This window comes from Falco naumanni, chromosome 7 (assembly GCF_017639655.2).
Source record: "Falco naumanni isolate bFalNau1 chromosome 7, bFalNau1.pat, whole genome shotgun sequence".
Lineage (NCBI taxonomy): Eukaryota > Metazoa > Chordata > Aves > Falconiformes > Falconidae > Falco > Falco naumanni.
The window spans coordinates 64183170-64199586 of NC_054060.1; the positions used below are offsets into that span (position 1 = coordinate 64183170).

General features: G+C 40.0%; 1 protein-coding gene across 6 annotated transcripts in view; it reads left to right on the forward strand.

Annotated features, from left to right (window-relative positions):
- The window catches only part of TTLL5 (tubulin tyrosine ligase like 5), a 136710-nt gene that overhangs the window by 37330 nt on the left and 82963 nt on the right, over window positions 1-16417 (forward strand). For all 6 annotated transcript variants that reach the window (XR_005828831.1, XM_040600419.1, XM_040600421.1 and 3 more), the window contains 11 exons: window positions 110-191; window positions 1685-1746; window positions 2489-2580; window positions 5037-5078; window positions 8254-8367; window positions 8748-8839; window positions 9456-9518; window positions 10486-10524; window positions 11278-11423; window positions 12428-12719; window positions 16141-16261. Coding sequence is in view for 5 of the 6 variants with exons in the window: in XM_040600419.1 (XP_040456353.1) it covers window positions 110-191; window positions 1685-1746; window positions 2489-2580; window positions 5037-5078; window positions 8254-8367; window positions 8748-8839; window positions 9456-9518; window positions 10486-10524; window positions 11278-11423; window positions 12428-12719; window positions 16141-16261 (1145 nt within the window). In the remaining variant the exon portion in view is untranslated. The remainder of the gene's footprint in view (window positions 1-109; window positions 192-1684; window positions 1747-2488; window positions 2581-5036; window positions 5079-8253; window positions 8368-8747; window positions 8840-9455; window positions 9519-10485; window positions 10525-11277; window positions 11424-12427; window positions 12720-16140; window positions 16262-16417) is intronic.

Consider the following 16417-nt stretch of genomic DNA (forward strand, 5'->3'; position numbering starts at 1 on the left):
TAATATAAATTATATAGCTAGAAATGACTTGACAGAGACTAGTGTTGGACCTTACCTGAACGTTTAAAGGTGCAGTAAGGTAAACTTGCATTGTCTGCTGTATTTTTAGAGCTGTATGGTTTTGATGTCCTTATTGACGATACTCTCAAGCCCTGGCTGTTGGAAGTGAACCTATCCCCGTCATTGGCTTGGTAAGTGATTCCCAGTTTAATATGAGGCCGGGAGTGTTGCTAGAGATGGTTGTCCTTAAAACTTGTGGTCCTAGGAGGGCATAATTTCATGATGCCTGCGGAGTATTTGTTCCACTGCTTATTGACAGAGAGGACAGTCCTTTGCTTTTCCCTTTGCATAAACAAACTTATTGCAGCAATAGGTTTTGAAAGAACCCAGTTGGGATTCCATTTTCTTTTTAATTCTTTTTCCTCCACAGTCCATCATCATTGTTAACACTTCATAATCTCCCATCTTAGGCAAATTTTGAAACTCTCCAGACTATTGTGTGGGGTTTCAATCTGATTGGCTGAGCAGAAATGAAGATTTTTGGAGTCCAAGCAGAGTTCAGGCATTATGCTTAACTTGAGTACGTAGATGTATGCTTGAGCTCAAATTTTTGGTCTAGTACTCTTTTTTGGTAAAATCTAAAGAGTGTTTTCTGGACTACTGTTTAGCTTTACAGGACACAGATGCACAATACACTTTTGTAATACTGTGAGTAATATTTCAGTCATGACAGTGTAAATAAGCTTTAAGTTATATGTTCCTGGAATAGCCATATCTGACCTTCCTCTCTCTCTTTTTATTTTTATTTTTTTTTTTTTTTTTTTTTTTTTTTTTTTTACACCCCCCACCCTCTCCCTTCATCTTTATCCTGCATTGAAATATTTTCACACACTGTTCGTAACTCTCTAGCTTCCACAGTACCTATTTTGTTTTCAGGTGCAGCTAGAATGTTTCCACAACATTCAATTTCCTGGTTTGGTCGTTTGTGCTTATATACATACACACTGAACTATTTCCATCCTTTACTACTTAAAGCAGAGCAAAGGATGCAGTTATGATTGCAGTTTTCTTTGTCCAAGCTGTTGGCATCTATCACTGTGCTGTAGATATGTCTGACTTTTCTGGTTGTAAGGAATCAAACTTTGCCTGTCTGATCTGAACTGTATTAATTGATTTTTGTGTATGTGTGGATGGGTTTTTTAGGGTTTTTTTCTCTGCTGGATGCTTCCCATCTGTCCCCACTGTCTGACCTCTTCCTGTCTATCACCTTGCCATATAATTTGTTCCTATCCACTAGAACTAACCTATCCAATTTTATGATGTTATGTGGAAGAGGCATAGGTAACTGTGGGTTTGAAGAATACTATGACAAAGACCTCTGTCTACTCCATGAAATGTAGCATAGATACATTCAAAGAAAATGTTTGTAGCCAAGCAGAGCTAAAACAAGGCTGTATGTTGCTGCATTGGAAGACTAAAGCTGTGAAAAAGATAAACAGATTAATCTGTTGCTGTTTTGTCTTTACCTCTGTGTATGAAAATCATCTAGTTTTCCTCCCATGTTGGTTATGTCTGTGTTAAGGACAAAGCAACTATATTGGAAGATATGTCAAATATTGATGCTTTCCTTTCATTTAATGCCAGACAAATAATTCCTTTTGTCCTCTGTTGCATGTGGGGATAGTGATGCTCCTTTGGACCTGAAGATCAAAGCTAGCATGCTCTCCGATATGTTCACTCTTGTAGGTGAGTGTAATAAAAAGCTCCTTCAATCTTTCCTTGCTTTTCAAAAGTAATAAAAAGTAGGTTTATGAGCTGCATGTTATTAGAAGAACGTAATAGAGGAGAACTCTAGTTAAGGAGAGCAACTGTATTTAGCACTGGTAAGTTATACGTAGGCATCTCTGCTTCAGGATAATCTGGCTGTGATGCTTAGGTGGTATTAAGAGTCCCTAGTTTGGTATTTAAAGACACTACTTTTTAGCAGGTGACTTCTGTTTAGCCCTCAGAATCAGTATTCATGTATTTTTTTAGGTTGAATATGTTAGTTCTGATTAGGCTCTGTTAGAAATGGAGTCATGATCCTGAAAGCTGTGTGATGTCTAGTGCACAGCACCTTTTAGGTGTCCCTAGTACATCTTAGTTCAGTTACCTGATGCAACTTACCCCTAATACTAAAAAAAGCAGAATTCACGTAGCTTGCTCAGCTGTTCAAGAATGTCACTGTGCTGCTATTCAGTAACCCATCTTATTTAAGTACTTGGTTTTGAAGCAAGTTCCAGCTTTATTAAAAAAAAACCCACAACCCTAAGGCAATGTACAGTTTGGCATTAAACAAAGCAAGGTATACAAAAGGAAAGCATCCTTTTTGGTTCTTGCGCAGGGACAGGATGGTCATATATGGACTGAGATCATTAACAGGAATGCTAGGTTTGTATTTCAGGGTTTGCCTGTCCTAAAGTTCTCATGTGGCTCCTGATGCCCATAGGCTTCGTGTGCCAGGATCCAGGCCAGCGGTCAAGTCGGGCCATTTATCATTCATCTGAATCTGTCAGGAGAAATCCGTACCAGAAGCTGCAGGTAAGTGATGTCAACAAGCCAGAGCTGACGAGGGTAGCATGAAAGTCATTCTTACTGATTTTGGCTCACAGGTGAGAGAGCCATTGAATGAGTGAGATGATCTGGATTTCTAGCGTAACTACAGAAGAGACTCGGGGGATGCACCTGATCCATAGGCTGTACAGCCACTTTTGTTTTGGTGCGGACCACAAGCTTCCAGAACCCAAGAGTTTTATGAATGTCTTCAAGACCACTTTCTGGACAGAAAGAGCTTTTTGCATTGCAAATGCATTCACTTGCTCCTGGAATCTCTCACTTCCTTTCCCCTGGATCCTTGGACTGAGGACTGGTGGTTTGCTGTGACTGTCCATTACCTTTTGCGCTGAGATAGCACTCTGTCTCTTTTTGGTTATGAGATGGATTTCATGAATATCTGTGGAAGTGGAGCACTCATAAAAGCCGGGGAGATCCCCTGTGTCATTTGGACACTCAGACGCATTTCTCCTCAGGCAAATGGTACATCCTGGCACTCTCCGCAGCTGATGCGTATGCTCCTGTGAGGGACATGCAGCATGGCTGTGTAGCTCAAGTTCAGTTTGGAAATGAAAAGTAATTTTTGTTCATTGGCAGAGTACCAATACACTTTCCATTTTGGTATAGGGAACACTCACAGAAATAGCAATTTTGCGTCTTGTAAAACTCTTGAGTTACTGGGGGAGAAGTGGATAGCTGGTAAGGTGAGATTTGAGTATCTGTAGGATGTGTGATTGAGTCCAAAGCTTCTAAGGCCAATTTAATAGATAGGGTTTCAGACAGATCCCTCTGACCATAAGATGTGTCAGATAAATTAGGAACCATTTCAGAAGTAGTAACTTCTGTGATCAGATTCTGCGATTGTAATCAATCAAATTCTGATTATTTGATGTCTTTTATCTGAAAAAAAATTACACAGGACAGTTTCAGAAAATGGAATTGTTGGGGAGCTTTGAATTTTAAGGAGACTTTAAACTTACACATTTGTTTTATTTAAAAAACCCGAAAAGGGGTATAAGGTGCAGCCAGCTGAAATGTGCAAAGATTCATATGATCAGAGCAGTGGTTATGAGATGGGGATTAACTTATCTTTTGGGACAGGTGTCCCCCTTGCAGGAACAGGATTGTAATCCAGTGATAATGTTTTATGGCATGTTTTTAAGTACCTAAATGGAAGTCCCATGGCTAAATAGGTTTATGGGTCTTTCCATGGTTCAAGAATGTTTTGGTCTGCTCTTTGCTTGATGCATTTTGTCTTAGATTGTTGTATCTGTGATACTTCTGTTCCCATTCTCAGTTGCAAAGGGTACTCTGAGGTTTGTTTTTTTTTGTTTTCCTTAACTCCTTCATGTGTTAAGTTTTGATTGTTCATGTAGGCCATCTTTAATTATTGTAAAAGTTGCTTCTTGGGAAAGAAATGCTGATACGAGCATTCTTGATCATGAGATACTTACTCTGTTTTTTGAGTTTCACCAGACTGTACTGCAAGTTCCTTGTGCAATCTCTTTGGTTTGATGCTAAGCATTTCTCCCTCTAGGGTAATGAACAATTTAGCTGATTCCTTTGTAACTTCTTGTTGATTTGGGTTGAAGCTCTTTTAACTAGTTGTAAGTAATAAAGGGACCTTGAACATGTTTTGTATAGACCAACTGTAGAGAAGAAATCGGCAGTAGTACAGCTAGAAATGATAGATAGGTCTCTTGAGAATTCTTTCTTACACCATTTGCTCCTCTGGGGCATTGGAGAGGAGGAAGGCAGCCTGAGTATCACTGAAGGCAAGAAAAATCTAAACTCCTAAGGTAGTAATTTTCTCTTGAACCTACCATTAAACTGGTCTGTCTTGTAGGCCTGATGCCAGATAAGTAATACAGGGTGCTTTTTGACATTCTGCTGCTGTTTCTACACTGTTTTGGAATGTTAAACAGCATCATGTTTCTCCACAAGAACTGGAATATTGTTGAGATATTTAAACGAAATGGCTTCTGGAATTTCAGGATTTTTACTTTTTTTTTTATACCCTCTGTTCTATGAACAATTCTACTTGACAACATCTGTTTCTCCTTAATACATAGCTATTAAATATTTTCCTCTGGGTAAGTCTTATCTTACAAAAATATGAATTTTGCTCATCAGAGATGAGTTCATTCATCCATTCTGCAGAGCTCTTTTGTGTGCTTTTGAAAATTACATGTATGTCCAGATGCATTCTGCACAGTTGAGCACATCTGAGGTTAGGATTAGTGCTGTGTTTGGAATGGGGACAGGATACATTTGTGGAGAATATATGGGAGATCTGAACTGAGATGATAGGAGCTAGTAGTTACATCTCTGGACTTCAGTTATACCCTTTTGCTTTAGGGTACTCACCACTTCTCTGCATCTTGGGCGGGGATTATGGTGTCTTGGAAAACACAAGTTTTTTATTATCTTTGTGTCTATTGCAGCGTCCTGTGTCTGCGCAGTCACAAACAGCAAATGCCAGGTTGGTAAGTAACCTTCAGCTCCCTTCATCAATATAAAGGATGCAATTTCAGATGTTACCTCATACAATACTGCTGGTGCAGCTGGTCCCAAAATATATTTTGCAGCTAAATAGCTGGAGGGGGGCGAGGAGGGAGGGTAGCCAAAAAGAAAAGAGGAGGTGAATAGGTACTGGCATGCATTTCCATGTGGCAAGAGCGAAGGTTGGTAAAACATTTACATCTGTTCTAGTAGCTTAAAACCAGAGTAGATGAGGTGTGCTGAGAGTCAAGGTCAGCTGATCATATGCCTTGAAGTTTTTAAGCCTACAAGTATTTCCAAGCTGCATTTTAAAGAGATTGGATGTAGTTGTTTAAAGATAAAAGTTTTCACTCTGATCATCAAATAATGAAGACAGTGGCAGCACAGTGTTTTGGATTTGGTAGGTGATTGAAAAGGAAATTGCAAAAACAAAGGAAGACCTGGTGAAAGCAGCAGCAAATAGGAGTGTCCCACCAAAAAGGAGATAAGTAGGTTTTTTTCTTGTGTACTACAGGGTTAGAATAAGTCTGACTGATAAGGATAGCACAGGTGAATTTGTATTGATAAAATTCAGGTGGCCCTATGAGAGAAGTAATTATTTTCTGTGAGACAGTCATCTGAAGGAAACTGCAAAAATGTGACTGCACTGGGTCAAAATAGATAGAGAGATAAGAAGGGTTTATTAAAGATAATAGAAAAATGTAGAACTATTTTTAGCATAAATCAGACTGATCTACCTTTCCAAATGTTGTATTTGGCACCCTCCTTGCAAAGCCATATGGAGAAATCAATGTTAGTTTTACAAGTCTAACCACCTGGCTGGCTGGGGGCATGGTAGGCATTATTTTGCTGCTGGGCTTCCTGCATGAACATAATAGCAATGATTCTAATTTTTTTTTTTGAGATTTCCCAGCAGGAAGGAAGGTAAGACAGATGGAATCATCTTGAGAACCTAATTCATTCTGTGCGCTGCCGTTTATGTCATTCTCCGTAAGTTTAGCTGAGGCTAAGATGAGTCTTATCGAATAATGAGGTTTCATAGAGAATAGGAAGGATCTTTGTGCCAACTGCTGTCAGTGCTTAGTATAATTAGAATCATGATGTGGGAACCAGAGATGCTTTCAGAATTTGGAGATAAAACAAAGTGGTTGGATTTATATATACTTATAAAGATAAGCTGGGTCAAACAGGAAACAAGATCTTTGTGAAGTTGGAGATACTTCTATGGTACAGCCAGAGAGAATTCTGTAGTGAAACACTGAAAAAAAGTGTTTGTGCAGGAAGTTCAGTAAAGTTTTTCTCTAGTATTTTGACAGTAGTGTAGTTTTTTATTCTCAGGCGCCAGAGCTTCACTAGTCATAGGAGCCAGAACTGCCAATATGTAGGCATACATTTTCTGTTTGTAACCGATGAAATCATCTCCATTGTATCGAAATACTGGAGATGATTTCGTTGAAGTATTTCCTTAATGAAGGAGATAATCTGATACGATGAAAAATTTCCTGTAGTACTGTCTTTGAGCAGCAGTTCTCACACGATAATTGTTACCGTAGCATCAGGAAATGGTTTTTAAGAGGAGGTTACCTAGTAGGAGGTTTTGGAAGAAGCTACTAAAAAAAGTTGTTGAGCTGTGCTTTTGAAATGCAGGAAAGCTTAGGAAGAAAGGCTAAAAGCCTTTCAACTTAATGCCATCTACAGCATCAAGAAAACCCGTTTGACTACTGACATTTTTATTTCTTCTGCAAATGCTTGTGTTTCCTACCTTCTTTCAGATTGTCTTGTTTTCACTTGGCTTATTTAATCAGTTTTCACTGGGCTTAACAAAATGTTTCAGCTGGCACCTGCTATGTCTGTCTCCTTTTGGTTTTGGTTGTTTTTTTTTTTTTTTTTTCTCTTTCTGTGCCAGTCGCTGCAGTGTAACCCATTCTAGTGCAGTGCCTGTTCCTTTCGCAATTGCTTCATCTGCAGATTCTGAATAGCCACTTGCAATTTCTAATGAAACAGAGAATGGGATTCAATTCCAGTAATCCTTACAAATAAAGGTACAGCCTGATCTTGCCATGAGTTTGGTTTTTTTGTATCTGAGCAATATGGAATATTCCCCTGGCCTTATCCAGCTTATGGTTTCTGTCATGTTTTTCTCTTCTTTCTAGATTAAGAAGCCTCTGTGCATTCTTTGCTCAGTGTAATACTAATACAGAATTTGAATTCTGTATAAAGGCATGGGACTTTCTCAGTTAGGCCCTTTCAATGTTATTTTTGCAGAGGTAGTTTATCTGAACTGGGCCTAAGACCAGTTGAAATGTGCTTGAGAACACATTCAAAGATTTCAGTCTTGCTGGGATTTTAAGATTTTTACAATCCTGCTAACTTCAAGACACTTTGAATTCCTGTTCTTTGTTAGAATTGGTCAGGACTGCCCATCAGGTTAAGAAGGAGCTTAGAGTTCCTGTTCTTTGTTAGAATTGGTCAGGACTGCCCATCAGGTTAAGAAGGAGCTTAGAGAGACTGACTGCACATTATTTCTTTCTTTACTTTTTAAATTTGCATATGCATACAAATTTGCATGATATACCTATGTACATATATGAGATCTGTTCGTTAAGTGCACTAAGTAGCAAGCTGAGATCTAGCAGTATAGCAACAAAAGAATTAACAGGTGGTGAACTGAATTTTTCACTTTTTCCCTGCAACTTTCTTACCAGTGAATTAACAGTTCTGTTTTTCTAGTGCAGCAACAGAACTGGAACAGAGAATCAAGGTTCTGGTACCATTAGGGTGTGAATCCAAGTGTATGTGGGGCCTGTGAGTGTGAATGCTGGCTCTAAGTGCCTCTTGGGTGAGGATTTTCATGTATGAAATCCTGGAAATGGTGCATCTGGTTTTCTTCCGGAAGGGGCCAGGGGTGTAAATACTGGCACTGATGACTGAATTCTGAGTCCTGCTGTGCTAAAAACTGGGAATGTAAGTACTCACACTTAATGCCTGCTGGGGTGTGGAGTTTTCAACAGCTGGAGTGTGGAATTGTGAATTCTGGCTGTAGTACTCTGGAGTGTAAATTCTGCTGGGAATGGGGTCCTGGAATTTGAATGTTGCTTTTTTCTTAAAGTAAGTTGAGAGAGGAAAAGGGGAAAATCTGGATTCACACTGTCTCAACAGCGTACTCGTCCTCTGTCTGCCAGTGATGCTGAAATTAAAAACCCAGTGCCCTCAGGCAGGGAAAAAGCAACAGGAAGGCAAGGCAGCTCTGTGCTAGGTCTCTCCATGGAGGAGGTAAGTAGACTGTTAAATATTTTTTTATTTACCTTGGCTTTCACGCAATATGTGGGGCTATTTGCTCAGGAAAGAGCAAGTGGATGTATATGAATAACATGACAGAAGTAGTATAATTTCTGAAACGGAACTGCTGAGTTTTACTGCTGGTACTGACCTTGCCCTCAGTCGTGCCAGGCATACATATGTGCTCCAAGCAGTGGAATAACTCCTTTAGAATTTAAATGCAAGATAAAATTTCTTAAGAATGTCATATGTGCCCAGTCTGTTCCCAGGACTGCAGTAATAGTCTTGTCCTCCGAAACAGAGATTTTTCTAAGGTTAGTTTTTTATTGTATCTATTTTACTGGCTGTTTTCTTTTTCCTGTTTTTATTCCAAGATAAAAGTTCTTCGTCGAGTGAGAGAGGAGAATGAACGGAGGGGAGGCTTCATCCGGATATTCCCTACCCCATTAACATGGGACCTTTATGGGTAAGAATATGAACCCAATTGGATGGCTCAGTGTTGCACTGATTGCTCTGTGTTGAGGGATATTCTGTGTTAGGTATATGTAGATCAACCAGCTTAACAATCAGATGGACATATATTGAGGGATTTGGTAGAGGTATTTTAGTGTTAAGGGATCAGAAAAAAAAAAAAGCATCCTTGTTTTTAACTGCTGCTGCTTCACCTAACTGCACTGCATGAAAAGCTGTCAAGCATTGTTTCTGATGTTGCTTTTCTGTCAGAACAAAAATTTCTTCACTTCATGTAATCTATTCCTGCTACCTGCTTTTACATCCCAGAGCTGTATATACTGTGTACTCTGTCATTAGGCCATAAGCATAATATAGGACTCATCCTGTGAGTGATACTGTATTACACTTTTCTAATTTTTTTCCAGTCTGCACTGTTTCTCTGTCTCTCTTGCCTCACCAGGAACTTCAGCTGAGAAGTGATAGCTCTCTTTTCCTCTTTTCTGTTATGGTACAGCATATTGTGTCAAACTACTTCTGGGATGCTTTTTATAGGTCATTTATTTCTGTATTATGCTGCCTTTCATTGTGTTGAGCTTTATCTTGGCACATCCTGTATTTTGTTTTTCTAGATCCTTTTTAGAGCACAAGACATCAATGAACTACATGCTGGCTACACGTCTGTTTCAGGACAGGTAGAAAGCTTTTCCGTTTGGGAGGGAGGCAAAGGGCACAAACAGAATGAAAAGGATTGATTCCTCCTTTAACTGGTATTGTAAACACCAGCCTGTGGTTTACAGGGGTGATAATATTTGTTTGTATCTTCTCTAGTGTGCCAGTGGCAGTGGAGGTTTCTCACATTTTTTACATGTTGAGCTTCTGAATCAAAGGGCAAAACAGACAATACACAAAGGGCATGGGAGTCACTGGAGTAAAAAGATGACTATAGACATGAAAAACCTTCAAGCACCTAGGCTCTTCTGTGAAGAGACTATAGGTGGTCCTTGCTTACCTTTTGTTTCAAAGCTAAAGTCACATTAGAGCTTGTCCTCGTGCAAAGTAGGCACTAAAATCTGTTCCAAAGATTTAGTATTCGTATTTGTCAAAGGTTTAGTATTCCTGTTTGTGCAAGTATGATTAGATGCCTCCTTCTCTGGGTTGTGCTTGGTTGGAAATTATGATTCATGCCACTAGCTGAACTTCCATTGAGAGTTGTATCCAGTATCTTTCACTGTATATTTAACACCCTTCCTTCTTGATTTTTCTTATCCAAATTTGAGATCTATAATTAAGTAACCGTCGAGTAAGGGTAAGGTTGCTGAATGAGGAGACGGTATTTACAGAAAGTCTTCCTGCATCAGCACTGTACATTTTTTTTTTTTTTCCTGTGCACTTTTGGGATATGTCTGGAGGGTAGGTCCAAATGATGACACCTACAATTTACACCAGACAAATGCAAGCATCAGTTATAGAACAGCTGCTCAGACTTCCTCTTTTGGAGCCTTTTTTGCTCCTTTAAGTTAGAGCTCACAAGGAATTCTGTAAATTTCATCTGTACAATGAAAAGCCTTTTCATTGTACACATGAAAGACTTTGGGAGGCTTTTTAATCCTGTCGATGACCCAGAATGGAAGGTAATTTTTGCTGTTTTTCTCTTTGCAGGAGCAAGATGAAAAGAGACTTTGTCACTGGGAGATCCCGGTAAATGGCTTCTTAATTAAATAACTTATACTTTGTAGGATTTATTTTGAATTTAGATTTCCACAGCTTCGTATTCCAAGTCCTGGGCTAACACCTTTGCTACCTGAAATCTGTCAAAATAATTTTAGAAAAGTAAATAGGGTGAGCAAAGAGTATCCCAGCACATGGAGAGCTTAATTTTTAAGGAGTAGACCTTAAAATTGTTCTTAGGCTTCCTGCTTTGGCATTCCTACCACCCAGATTTGTCTCTCTTAAGGAGTCTGGCAGGGTTCCTTCTCCCTTGGTTTAGGCAGAACTTGTAGAAAGGTTGTAATTTTCCACTCGGATTATGTTAATGTTCTTATCTTTGACAAAACAGTGAAGAACAAGCTGTCTACATACAAGGTTCAGAAGACTGGACTCAGGTCCATGTACACTCTTTCCGCTCCTCTCCGTTGTTTTGTACTCTTGCAATTCCGTTTTCCCTGTTAATTGTGCTTTTGAGCTGCTACACAACAGACAGATGCTGCTCAGTCATGAAAGCATGACATATTAGATAAGTGCATTTTGGGGCTTTAAGAGACGATGTCTTATAAAGACTCCCTTCAAACATTTTCAGGCTTTAAACAGAACAAAGTTAGACTGATAATAAATATTTTTTCCCTGTGTCAGGGAAACTTTCTTTGAAGAAGTTTAATCTACCAAGTCTCTTGTTATCATCAGGGAGAGAAGGAGAGAGGGAGATTGAGGATGTCTCTGTATTATGCTTCCCAGAGCAGGTCTTAATGGAAGGCTGGATATGAGGCTGGAAGCTGTAGACTCTCATGCTCTCTTTTATGAGAGAAAGCTTGTTTCGCTGGAGTTACGGAAGCGCCGGCGATGTCATGGCAAGACTAGAGCATCACGGGCAAGATCATCAGGTATGCATGGCTAGAGTCTTAGATGAGCAGCTAGTCAAGAGCAAGCAAGCAACTTCTTCTCATTTGAAATGTGTCTGAATGTGGTTGTTCTGGCCTTTGTAGTCCCTAAAGGGATTCGCAGGTTGAAGTTAATAGTTTTCATTTCAAGTGTTAATAGTTTTCACTTCATTACTCTTCTGAGTTTCCTGTCTTCTTAGCCTAGGATTTCATTCCCACCATTCCACATCCCCATGTACATGACTAAAGATAGTCAATATTTTCTTGAAGGCAAGCTTGCAGTTGCATTTTTGGGCACAAGAATTCAACAGCATGTGTGCTTCTCTAGTCCTCCAGCTTTTCAGAGAAAGATGAAAACTTGAGACTTTCCAGGCAGGTGGTTCTTCATAGCAGTGACTCTAAGCTGTTGGAAAGAGAGAAATCCTTATCCGAACTGATGTGGGAAGAACTTAAAAAGGTGTACAGAGGTGAATGGTCCTCACAAGTGGCTGTTCCCAAAGCCGTTATCTAAATTCTTTCTAGTAGCTATGTGATACTGACTGCAATGGGAGAGATTGTATGTCATGAAGTGATTTTTAGTGCTGTGTGAAGATACGTGATGTTTATTGGCACATGTGGAAGTTTATATTTTATATTTTTTTCTGATACTCATTTTTTGTTTTTTTCATGTATATATGTTAAGTATGAGTCTCTATATGTGTGTGTGTAAATATATAAAGAGTCAGGAAAATGCCTTTGTGGTGTTGTCCTGTGTCTTCCCCACACCGTTTTGTAAAGTTAAGACAAGAATCTTGGTCTGTTTTCTCTGATACTGGGAAAATGGGCTTCTCAACTGCCTGATACACAAGCAGAAAGACAGAAAATAATAAAATGTAGTGATACTGAAGATGATGTTCTAAAATGGTAGTGTTCTGTCCTAGCAGTAAACCAAAGGGCATAAGTAGCGGAGCAATCTTCCCCACTTTTTTTCTTCTTAACCAGCATAGGTAATTTCTCCTCTGCTACAGGGACATCAGAAACAACAAAACTGTCCCTCAAATCAGACACAGAAGGTGAGGAGGAAGAGGCAGTAGATGCAGATGCAGATGAAGAGCTGGATAGAACTGTGGGCTCTCTTTCGGACACCCAGGTGAAAAGCAAGGCAAAGCTCTCTGACTTGGTGAAAACTACTTGTAAGGAGAGGTTGCCAAAAAAACTTGACAAGAAAACTGAAGATGGAGGAGAGCTGTTGCTTCAAAAAAAAGACTCAGAATCTCAGTTTAACTTGCTGCAAATTCTTCAAAAGCATGGAAACCTGAGGTGAGAGAATTTTGCATGTTGCATTGAGTTTTGACTAACAACTAGTATCAGTTAAAATGTGCCACATGATGAATGTGAGGAGGTAAGAGGACCCTAGAGAAAGGGGCCTGGATTTTGGTTTTAGCTCTGGGCTGCCATAGCAAGTAGTTGGCACAGAAGGGAGATAGTTGCAAAGACTGACAGTTTACCTAAATACCTGACCTGTTTGATTAGTATAAAGCATAACCCATAGTTTCCATTGCTGTTCTTTAGTCTGGTGATGTAAGCTGTTCTTTGGTCAGCTCAGGCTTCTGAAATGCCTCTGTCTTAATGCAGGATGCCTGCTATTGAATTCTAAAATTTGTCTTTTCATTCTTTGCACTTCCAAAAAAGTGGGTATAAACATATGTTAAACTATCCAAGAACGGTTGGGTAGGAATACCTCAGTGTTGCCTCTCCATAAAATTAGTTTTCTCATTTTTGGTGATAGAATTTTTATCTCTGATAAAATCTCTGCTCAAGGTCATCACCTCCTGAGAACAAGGCAGGAGGTCATTTGACAGAGACAAATTACTGAAACATCTCATTGCCTGCTGTTGAGTATGACTGTGTGAAGCAGGGTACGTTCTCCTGCATGGCTCTGTCGCTTGAGAAAGAGAGGTGCTGGAGATTCTATAGAATAACAGCAACCAGGGTCCTACTAGATGTCTAGAAGCATAGTCTTTCCGTGAAATGTGTGTAGTAAAACTGTCTGTCTGCAGAGGGACAGGAAGGGCAACAAGAGTTATCATATATATCTGTGTAGGATTTTACATCTAGATAAGAAGCAACGTTATGTTTTCTGTGGAAAAACGTCCAAAGGTAGAGAAAATAATTCTGCTTGTTGTTGCTGTCTTAGTTTAGTTTTTGAGAGGATTTATGAATTATTAAATGGATTTGGGGATTGTTCTGGTATTCTTGTGGCAAGGACGCTTACTGTCATGACAGAGAAGATTCTGAAACCTGTTTTGAGGATGAACATAGCAATGCTGTCATCTACCTATATATAGAACCGACTCCTGCCAGGAACATGAGCTTTGTCTGATGTTCTGGCAGAATCTTGCTGAGTACCCAGTCCTGTTGGGATTCCCCACAGAAGTGTGGTGACCTCATGTTCCAGGATTGTGCTGGGCTTGGCCCAGTCTGATCTGTCATTGATGAAAGCTTTGCTTGTGGGATCAACAGGCAGAGGAGCTGGGGTAATGAAATTTTCATCCAAAAGAAACCAGGTTTGTTGTAGTCAGTTGTTTTTTCAAGTGGTAGGACTTTACTCTCTCCTTTAGTCGGCCTGATGAGGCAGTCTCTCTGCCTTCCACACACTAGGTGTTACTCATGAAGAAGTCACAGTTGAATGAAATATGCTCCCCCAACTGTGCCATTCCTAGGGAAGTAAAATGAAAAGGAAATTACTAGTTCCTGCATTTAGGGCCTCAGGTTTCAATATTCCACACGCCAGAGGAGAGGCAGTGTTATACAAGGACCTTCTCCAGTTTCCCATTTTGTAATCACGGAATTATCAGGTGCAGGCAAAGAACTGTATTACTGTGCTGATGTTGATAACAGGGGCTCCTTAATTCCTGCTAGTGCAAATCTTGAACTTCTGGTCATGAGTTGTTTGAGCTCCACCTAAAACAAACCTGGCAGCCCTAGAGAGCCTTCAGGGGAGAGCCTTTTCTGATATATGATGGCCTGATGTATAGAGCATTAATTCTTAGTCTGGGTTTAGAATGTTCTCCTGTTGTTCCACACACGTGGAACATAGGTCGGTGTGGTGGCTAGCAGTATATAGAGCTCGAAGGTGTTAAAAGACCTGCTGTGCGTTCTGTAGTTCACTGGAAGACAGGAATTGTAACTGGGTGTTTTTATCATGTTTTAGTTCTGGCAGTACTAGTACAGCTATCCACAGAGGATGTTAGTTTTGAGACTTTTGTGAACTCATCATTTGTTTAGCCCCTCTTTGGGCCTGGCATAGTCTTCCAGAAGCATCAAAAGCTAATGATTAAGCAGATTCATGGATACTTTTAGATAAGAACTGAAAAATTAAAATACATTAAATCGATGCGTCGATCTCTGTAAGTGCTACTATGTTGTATGATTTTTATGTAACCCTAACAAAGTGATCATGAAATTTACAGATATTTCTGGACTGAGTTTTTAATGAAATTTCAGGGACTCATGTACCTGGAGTCATAAGGACTGTGTAAGTATCTGAGAATATTCCTAAAAATCAGACAACTAGTAGAGGAAAAAATGGTGAGGTTCCTCAGGAATCAGTCTGAAGCTGATCTTGATAATGAAGTCAAATGTAGAAATGTGCTAATGAAATTTGCTGCTGGAAAAAAGTTCTGAGTCATTAACAGGAGAGAAAAGTAGTGGAATAAATATGGGAAGAACTGGGTGACTTTGAGGATAGGAATAATAAAAGATGAAACTTGATAATTTTATAGAAAAGATGACATTTTCTGTGATGAAAGGGGAATCTGTCACTGACACTAAAGCCCATCTGCTTCTACATTCTTATGAAAAGGAAAGGAGAAGTCATGCTTGGCAATCCAAGGGACAGCTTGTAGGGACTGTGGGAAAAACTATGAGGAAGAGTGGAGATTGGTAGAGCAGAGTGGAGGAGGAGAGGGTTTAGGCCAAGATGACAATGAACAGATTTAGGCAAAACCTTCAGCAATTTCTCTCACAACAGATGCATATGCTAAAGTGACTTCCATTGTGAGGGAATGAAAAGCAATGTGTCCCTCCCAGTCCTACCCCAATCCTCTCCTCAGTTCATGCACACAGCTTCCCAACATGTTCAGCCAGCTGCACAGCAGACTTCTCTGATGTTCTTTCATTCTCCAGTGGTGCCTTGCTCAATGAAATTTGGCTTGTGTCCTTGGGCCAGCAGGGGAAGGGCTCACTTTCACAGATTTAATTCTTTCATTTCCAATAGGAATTGCAGGGCCTTTGTTGTAGCTCTGGCACCAGTACAGAGCCCTTTATTTATTTTACGGTCTGTTGTTGTGGCGTTCAAAATGCTTGTGAAGACAGAGGCCCAAGAGAGCCTTCAATTTGGTTTAAAAATACACAGTTTTGCTGATGTTCATGTTACTGGCTTTTGGAGGAGCGTGGTTAAGGATGTGAAAAGGGAAGGAGAACATTCCATTTTTGGTGACTGTTTTAGAACTTAGTCTGCTGCCTTTTGTATCTCCTGCAATACCTACCCCATCTTGGTGAACTGAAGTCTCCTTGACAATACTGGTGGGGTGAAGGGGTCTTTCTTGCCTTGAGCTTCAACATTTGTGCACCTAGGAGGTCCTTGCTGACTGTACTTGGGTCCATAAGCTATGCCTGACTGCTGTAACTCTTCCCATTAATACTCTGAAGATAGCTGACTGATTCTTTTGGTCCACAGCAAAGTGCAAGCTCGCAGGGCTTTCTCTGCCTATTTACAGCACGTTCAGTTGCGACTGATGAAGGAGGCTGGTGACCAGATCCAGAATCCTGCCTGGGCTGCCAAAGAGGATGAGCAAATGGTAAGAAACTTTGTGTTGGTGAGACTGAGAAGCCGAGCTGAAATCTGCCTTGAGAGTTTTGAGGCCAATTCCCTTCCTTGGAAGAACTGAAGTCCAACTGAGATTATAGTTTTCTTTCTTTGTCCAGCTGCCAGTGCTGTATTTCTTAATATACAG